Genomic DNA, 9,344 nt, shown 5'->3' on the forward strand with positions numbered 1-9,344 from the left:
CAGTATTGGAGAAACCCAAGTGTTTTTGATTCTGAGCCTTCTGATGCAATCTTTTTGGCACACAGGAGATAAATGAAGAGCTTTCACTCACACAGTCAGAATGAATGCATTAATTTGAATGCATATCTCATATATATCTTATATGTCTCTGAATATTCATGTTGTTTTTGCCTCTGAAATTATCCACTTTCATTGTAACTGCCTTCCTGAGTGCAGAATGAATACACTAATCTAAATATGCATTGCACAGTATTTTGTATTCTGTACAGCACCAACTTCTTGTCTATAAATATGCAGAGATATTTATGTTAATAAGAAACAGCTGAGGTGCATTCCTTCCTTCTCCTCCTTTTGCCTCCTTTCCTTAATTCCTCCATTGCCATGATCCATGCAGATTTCCACAACCTCTACCTTGATGCCTAAATACTAATTTCCAGGGCTACATTCCTACTACGTAATTATCCTTCCTACCTCATTTTTTAGTATTAGCTCAACTGAATCCAAACTGCTTTTCCTTCTCTTGAACAGAATTTTTTTTTTTTTTTTGGCTTTTGTTACGTTGTAAGCTGGAAACCCATTTACCATTGTGAACACCTGGCATGAGATCTGTAAGAATGAATTAAAGAACATCGCTGGATTTATAAATAAGTCCATATCTTCAATTGGCATGGCTGAGAAGCATTAGCACGTTTAAAATTTGTTTACCTGACCTTAAGAAAGTATTTGCTTTTAGTTTCCTTTAAAAAAAAAGTTAAAAGAAACAGAAGGTTATTTTAATATACTGAATATTTTTTAATGAAAGCTACAAAAAATAATGTCATAAAATTGGATCAAAAAGATAGAGGTTGTTTATATTCATTCCTTTTCCTCTGGCTCAGTGTAGCTTTCATCTGTTATAGGATTAGAAGAAAGCAAGCTGACAAGGTATTGAAAATTATTCCTCTGAATTTGACCTGCCACTGGCTGGCTTCCATACAGTTGGTATCTGTCATCCTCACCAGATCCGTGGCAATAACACCTCATAGTTCACTAGGACTATGGCGCTGGGGTCTAAGTCAGCTCTTGATGTGTTGGCCTTTTAAATCTTCTGCTTTCATCTTGTTGACTATCTTAAGTAAAATCCTACATATCACTGCCCAGAATCCATTGTCACTCTGAAAGGATGAGTTATCTTTTATAATATCATTCCTTACCTAAACCAGAAAACAGTGGTAAATGCCCTTCCAGACTTTTATTGGCTACACCATCTTTTGAGTCGCCATTATTTCCCACCCCCCCAAATAAAACTTGTCTTTTATTTAAACCCTTATATCCACAGGGGGAAAAGGGAAAGAAAGGCAAAAAGGGGCCTAAAGGGGAGAAAGGAGAACAGGGTGCTCCTGGATTAGATGCACCTTGCCCGTTGGTATGTCTGACTCATGCAACTGTCTCCAGATGTCATGTGTAAAGGAACAAACTGGGAGAAGAGCAAACTGGAGGGACATGCAACAGCAGGGGTGCTGATTGGGATTGCTTAACATGGACTTTAAGATACCAGAAACATCTGTCTCGGGCTATCCTGGTATATTCCACGCCCTGTCTCTGACCACCAGCTGTGCTTGGTTTCTTAACACTCAAATATTGACGTGCAATTGGAAAGTGAATGTGGGACCCGAAGAGAAACTAGTGCTATTCCGTACCACTCAAAAGACAAAGTCACTATTCCCAGACAATCCCTCATTACAGGGATATGTCGAGCTCTTATTTTTCCCAACTTCAGTGGATGTTACTTTGTCCTTCAGCATTGCTCCTCTCCCAGCCTTTCGTTATTGTAGTTATTTCTTTAGCAGAATTTGTGCTTAAGTGATTTCTTGTGTTAGTAACGTTATGAGTTAATCTTTACAAACAGGGATTCCGTGGCGTTAAGGGGGAAAAAGGGGAGCCAGGTCAGCCTGGCCTGGATGGGCTGGATGCCCCTTGCCAATTGGTACAGTATTTCTCTTTCCTACCACCCTGCATGCGATTCCCTTGTTTATGACATATTCATCCGTATCAGTGTAAAGTGGTACTTCTGGAACAAGCTTTACATGATAAACACACTACATGCATGTGCATGAAGAGCTCCTTCAGCAATTCTGCAGAGTGAAGAGAGCAAGCACGCATTTCTGTCAATGCCTGCGAATTAATTTCCTGACCTTGTTCTCACAACTGACACGATTGCCATGTCTGCGTTCTGGGGAATATTAATCTAGTCAATAAAGGATTAATGAATACATTAAAACTACCTAAAAAATCTTCTATGTAAAGGTACCGCTAGGCCATAACTTTGGGTTCTACCCCTAAATTTAGCTTTTTTTTTTTTCTTTTTCTCTGAAAGAAATAAAGGCATTTTGCCTCTTCCACTAAATTTCTGTCAGGCCGTAAATAAGCCAGACCTATAGAGTTAAGTTTCTGTGGTCAACAGTTAACCGGTTCAAGGGAATGCTGTTCAGAGACCCTAGGGAAGGAAGCCAAACTTCTTTGAGCTTCTAAAGATGGTAATAGTCTGCAGCCCAACCTTCTTTGTCACATAACCTTTTCAATTTAATGGTCTCTCCTTTTGAAACTCACTTCCCTAAAGTAGACAGAACCCCCCTATCCCCATTGGCATGAACCCAAAATCCTCCTTATACTAAAATCTAAAATTCTACTGGGTGATCCTCTCCTTGTACCAATCTGGCATTACCAAGTTTTTCCCAGATATCTTATAAAGCTATTTCAAAGTGGTTTTTTTCACACTTAAAAAGAAAGTATATTCTGAGGTATAAAAGAAAACTTTTTAGGGTTGTGTCATACTTATTGATTGATTGTTATACTTGGTCTGCATGTTTTTATATTATTCTTCAGTGCTAAGCATGATTTTTTAAAGAAAAAGTTATATTTCTTAAGTCTTTAAAGAGATCATATTTATAGGACAAATGTATTTGGCAAATAATTACCAATTATAAAATATCAATATGAAAAGCCTAGTCTTTTATTTCGTTTCCTTGTTGTTGATAATAAATAATACTTTATAATCATTTTGTTAGGAGAAAATACAAGCATGCCTCATAAACTATCAACTCTTTCTGCCTTATTTATATCATTTGTATCTGAAGAGTGCTTATACCTTGAAATAAATTGTGCAACATTTAGACTCCCTTGTTTATTCAGAATTTGACGACCAGCTTTTAAGGGATTTTCATTTAAAAATTGACAAATGCCATGGATGACATCTTACTGTGAAGATCTAGATGGGCTGCCTTTAAACTGAGTTAATTGAATATGTTCTACTATGTTGTTTTCAATAGAGAAAAGCAAAAGGCACTGGCATGTGAAGAGCTATAAACTTCAGATAGAAATGGTTCATCATTGATTATTCATGGATTCATTATCATGCATTCAACCATAGACCATAGTGACCAGGAGGAGGAGTTATTTCTATTTATTTAATAAAGATAATTGTAAAATGTGTTTTAATGAAACGAAGAGGAATAGTACAAATTTATTACCTAAAGGTGGAACTGAGTAGACCACTATGCTTTTGTAAATTTCCTTTTTTCAAAATTAGATGCAATTTTTTTCTATATGCATTTTCAAAAGGCGTCCTCACTCTAGAAAATATTTGCATTTTCTTCACTTGAACTAACGTTGGGTATTTTTGGGGGAGTTGAAAATTAGAAAAAAATGCCTACAACTAAAGCCACCTAATGGGTAGAAATCTATTTTTTTTTAAGCTTCTGAGCATGTGAATAATGAAGTATGTTCACTTTTGTGGAGTCTGAGGAATTCTTGCTCTTCTCTTTAAAACAGGGGCCAGATGGATTACCTATGCCTGGCTGTTGGCAAAAGGTAGGCACTACAGAATTATTTCTGAAAGAAGCACTCTCCCTTTCTCTTCACCTGGCCTGTTTTTTTCCATTGAAAATGGACCTTTCAAATTTGACATTCCTGGAAGTTGTTTGGGCTTTAAAAAGCAAAAGATTCCATATCCAGGTTCTTGCTTGATTAATATGTCTACTTCTGATTTCTTCCTAAACTGATAAGTGAAAACAGTTCTTAACAAACATTGTAACTTGGAAACCTTCCCTATCAAATCCTTTCTGTGCGATGGAAAGGGGCAGTGCATCTTGACAATGGTTTTATCAATAAACCCCTTGTCCTCCTACTATTTATAACTATCCTTAATTGTGGTTCTTTTCCTGTGTGTGCTCAATTACTTAGGCAGACATGCAAATGCAATGGTAGAACCCTGCCAATATTAATCACAAAGCTGAGAAAGCAGAAAGTGTAAACATGGTTTTTTTTTTTTCTCCATTGATGATTTATTTAGGAGAATCTGGTTATACTTAAGTTGGTGTTTTTATGATAATCAGTTTATTCTAGCCTCTTCATGTGGCTAGCCATGGTCACTGTGTATATATCCTGTCTGGAAGGGAACTTCATAGACGACCTTCTATGTACAAAGGCTATATGATGAGCCCTTTTATATAGGAGACAGAATTTTACTTAATCCTCACAATAACACTGTAGGGTATTATTATCCTCAATGATGCTAATGAAGAAACTGAAGTTCAGAGAGGTTTCTGAACTTCCAAGGGCAAGAGCTAGTATCCAGCAGAACAAGAAGTGGACGGTGGAAAGCAATGGCAGAACTTTAAGCAGGGAGGAGTTCTGTATGCGCCGTGCCAGTCAGAGACTACCAAACCTTTACACAATAACAGTGTGAATCTAATTATAAAGAACCGTGCATATATGCTACTGAAAGATAAAGGAATTCCACTGATGGAAAAATGAGCGGGGGGGGGAGGATCATGCTGCTTTGATCATGTCGAAGTTTTCTCTCTAACACCTTGTGGCTTCTTGAGTGATTTTTGACAGGCATGCCTCATTGGCAAAACTATACAGAACTCTAGGATTGCAGAAGATGAAGGGAAACTTGACTCTCCTCCTTGTGTCTCATCTCATCTCATCAGCAGGATGGGTGAGGAGAGACTGTGTAACTCACTCTCCCGCTTAGCTGCTTCCCGCCCCCCAGCTGGGGAAAGAAACCTTCTCTCGGGAGCGTCATTTATTTAGCAGCTCTCCATACTCACTTTCAGCCAGTCAGATAATTAGCTCCATCACAGCTGAGGTCAAGGGCTTCTCAGGAAGATGGGCCTATCATCATATTCTTCTTCACCTGAGAAAAGTATCCTTCATCATGAGAACCCCTGTTCTCAGAATTTTTAATACCATCCTGAGCTGGAATTACCATTTACTCTTTAACCGTTGACCTGTCATCTAATACTGTAATGATTTTTTAATACAGTCATAGGCACACTTTACATAGAGTGAAATGTTGAAAGGCTTACTTTATCCAGCCTCTGACACCACTCAGAACTTGCGTTTACGTATTTTATTGGCCACTTGTGAATCACCTCCATTTTGTGAGTGCGTAGTAATAATGGTACAGAGCAAAGGACTCATCATTTTTTGGTCCATGAAATGGCCAAACCTAGTAATAATATGAGTAGCATCGGAAAATCAGAAATTCCCCCTTTAAGGACTCTTTTTTCACAGAATAGGCGCTATATTCCACATAGGATTAAGGACTTGTTAAATCTAGCGTCTTCTTATATAAGGTCAGAAAACTTCAGTACTGTTTACCGCACTTCCCAACACACACAAATGTAAATCACTGTGATCAAACTTGTTCAGTATCTCCTCACTCCAAAAAAGAAGGAAGAAGAAGAAGGGGGAGAAGGAGGAGGAGGAGATTGAGAAGAAGAGGAAGAAGGAAAGAAACAATTAGAAAAATAAAGGGGCGCCTGGGTGGCGCAGTCGGTTAAGCGTCCGACTTCATCCAGGTCACGATCTCGCGGTCCGTGAGTTCGAGCCCCGCGTCGGGCTCTGGGCTGATGGCTCAGAGCCTGGAGCCTGTTTCCGATTCTGTGCCTCCCTCTCTCTCTGCCCCTCCCCCGTTCATGCTCTGTCTCTCTCTGTCCCAAAAATAAATAAACGTTGAAAAAAAAAAAAAAAAAGAAAAAGAAAATGTTCTAAAATCTCGTATGTGATCCCAAATTTGATTTAGTCAAATCATACTTTTAAGTGATATTTTTTAAAGAAGTCTAGTAGATTCGTTTTAGTCCTGTTTTATGTGGACCATCCTTTTAAACACTGTTATGTTTATTAGCCTCTAAAGCACGGTGGTAAATGTTTGACTGAAAAGTCATAGCGTGGGAGCAGGTGTAAAGTATTGTGATTAATGAGCAAGTCTCCTTGGTCATGCTACTCCCAATACTAATTTCTCATGCAAAACTATTTGATCTTTGTTTAAATTACTTTTCTTTCTAGATATTGCTCCGTTTTCTAAATTTTAAAGAATAATAATATACCAGTTCACAGTGTAATTCATACAGTGAATAAATGGCAGAATTTATGGTTTACAAAGTACCTTCAGGCTATTAAAGTTATCCATTCTCATTCAGAGATGAAAAATTATGTATTAGGAAAAATACATACAGGCTTCATATTTTTTAATGTTTCACTAAATGGGTTTAGTTTTCACTTAAACAGGCAGACAGGTTTTCAGCAAAACCATCCTAAAGCAAGGTGACACAATTTTTTCAGCTAAGTCTTAAAATGGGGGGGGGGGGGATCTTTAAAATTCCATAGATTTTTTACAAAAGATCAGTAGTCAAAAAATCCACCTATTTGAATTTTGAGCTAAGTGAGAGTTTGGGGAAAGGAGTACTTCCACAGGCACATCCTCTAGCATTGACATGACATGTAGAAACATTGAGCGGACGCCATCTCTGGAGGTCATAAACTACCCGGCCTCTTAAGCACACCTACTATAGCATCTGTTTTTCTTGGAGAGAGAAAAACAAATGTTTGTAATTAATGAACTGGGCATTCTACTTTTCTCATTATTTTTTTCCTTTGTTTTTTGACTAAAAGTCAAGTTCCCCAAGATCTGCTCTATAAATGTATACCTCAAAGACCATTGTCCCTCTGTTCCCTCAGATTTGACTTTAGCTCCAGGAAAACCTTAATAATTATGGCTGTTCAAAATGAGCAGCCAGAGGTTTTTGGTACCTTAGGTCACAGTGGAACCTCCAATACAGCTTTTTTTTTTTTTTTGAAGTTTATTTATTAGAGAGAGAGGGAGAGCGAGTGTGAGTGGGGGAGGGGCAGAGAGCGAAGGAGACAGCGAATCCCAAGCACGCTCCACTCTGTCGGTATAGAGCCCAACGCGGGGCTTGAACCCATGAGCCGTGAGATCATGACCTGAGCTGAAACCAAGAGCCAGAGGCTTAATAAACTGAGCCACCCAGGAACCCCTCCACTACAGCTTCATGACCTGATAGCAGGCAGGTTTTACCTTGTGCACCATCCACTGCAGGGCAGGGCTAGCAAAGAAAAGGGAAACAAGAACCGTAGGGTATTATAGTCAGGTGTGGGTGAAGTAAACAGTGTCCCTGAGGGCAGAATCCTCAGCCTCATTCACAGTGGGTTCTAATACGTGGAGAAGATTATATAAGCATAGAACATGTATTTTAATTATGGCACATATGTGATAATATACTAATTTTCTGCTTTCCCAGAATTGTTACTGAGACAAACCACAAACTTCTTAGTGGCAAAAGAAAAATGTGTATTGAACCTAGGATGGAAATTTTAATGACACCCTAGGGTTTTAGAAAAGTAATGTTTGGGACACACATCATTTGGCTCATTGATTTAAAAACAAAAAAAAAAAAACTACATTCAGGGTTCTACCAATTTTCTTAAAATAAATGTTAATTTAAAATTGTTATTCTAGACCACTAATTCTATGTATGTCTCTTCTGTTGTTTGTTTTTCTGCAGTGATGAATCTAACCTTCCGAGCATGAAGTTGTATATATAATGGTCCACTTTTTATATTTATAGTTGAAAATCGAATTGCAGATTTTACAAGTCTGAGATATGTTTACATATAGCTGCTTCTTCCTGTTTGCAATAGTACACATGTCCATCTTTTCTCCACTTCCATCTGAAATTGGGCAATATGTGAAATCAGTGAGAAGCCTGCAAAAAATATAGATCAGTATCTCTTTACCTTATGTGAAGATATGTATTTAAATGGACACATCAGTGATACAGAATGATTGTTCTTGCTATTTTCTTACTTTGGGCTTGTTAATTGCATGGACAAAAAGTGCCATGAAATAGTTTACATGAAATCGTGACCAAATATGGACTCGAAACTACAAATAGGTACTATACTAACTGATTTTAGAGTTTATCATCACATCCCTATTCACCTCACTGTTAGCATTGATTGGTGCCCACACCACCCATTGAAACTGACTAAAGAAAGCATGAGTGTGCCAAACCTGCTTGACGTTCAGATGCTAGCATGCCGCTTAATGAGTCTTTTGATCACATCTGAGCCTTTATTTCTTTTGTCATCTCAAGGGGGTTACACCATGGCTTATTGCCAAAAAGAGATAAGGTGGCGGAGAGCACACACACAAATGGTCTTGTATTTTGAGGGAGCTGCAGTCCCAACTGCAGATCTACCTACAGCTTCCAGTATTGTGGGCTCACATGGCCACCTTGGTTGAAACATCAAGGGATTGAGCTGGTTGCCTCCACTTATTTTTCCTTGGGCTGACCTTGGCAGTGAAGACAAGGGAAGAGGACTGCTTCAGCATCCTGCGCTGTCTCTCCTGTGACCAAGTAGAAAAAAAGAGGTTTACAAATGCAGACACCCGGAACAACAGACTTTTAAAAAAATAAACTGAATTCCAACAAGTGTTAATATGGGTGCTTTTGGAAACTGACAGAGGCATATGGCACTTCTTTAGGGTAGGAGGTTCTTGGAATGGCAGCCCCCGTTCCTGCGGACAAAGGATGTGTACATCCCACCACAGGGAAGGGGTACCACTCCCGAGAACGGCTTGGCTGAAATAACCTCTTCTGAAATTGTAGGGAGCTCACCCTACAAGCTCTACCGACGCTGATGCTGTCCTTCCTAACGATATCCAACTTATTTCAAACATTTTCTACAAAGTTCTAGAAACAGATATTTTTCATTCTTTTTTATACTTTTCCTTTCTAGTTCCAGCAATATTAAGAAAGGATTTCTTTCCATTTTTGTCACATTTGTTTTGAACAATTTTTTAAAACAAAGTCTTCTAAACCTAAAATAACTTGGTAGCAATAGCCAAGATGACTTTTTACTAACTTCTCTCTTGTTTTGAATAACTGAAGAGAATATAAAAGAAGCTCCACTTTCAGTTCATTGTAAAGCGTTAAAGTTAAGCAGGGTTTTTTAGTACTTTTTGACTTTTTTTTCATATGATGACTCTAACTTAC

At 38.3% G+C, this 9,344-nt stretch overlaps 1 protein-coding gene across 1 annotated transcript in view; it reads left to right on the plus strand.

Moving 5' to 3' along the window:
* Window positions 1–8,477, plus strand: part of COL25A1 (collagen type XXV alpha 1 chain) — a 471,130-nt gene extending 462,653 nt beyond the window's left edge. Inside the window, exons 33-35 of the mRNA XM_047856433.1 lie at window positions 1,889–1,966; window positions 3,811–3,849; window positions 8,442–8,477. Coding sequence (XP_047712389.1) covers window positions 1,889–1,966; window positions 3,811–3,849; window positions 8,442–8,477 — 153 coding nt within the window. The remainder of the gene's footprint in view (window positions 1–1,888; window positions 1,967–3,810; window positions 3,850–8,441) is intronic.
* Window positions 8,478–9,344: the final 867 nt, after the last annotated feature.

This window comes from Prionailurus viverrinus, chromosome B1 (genome assembly GCF_022837055.1).
Source record: "Prionailurus viverrinus isolate Anna chromosome B1, UM_Priviv_1.0, whole genome shotgun sequence".
NCBI lineage: Eukaryota > Metazoa > Chordata > Mammalia > Carnivora > Felidae > Prionailurus > Prionailurus viverrinus.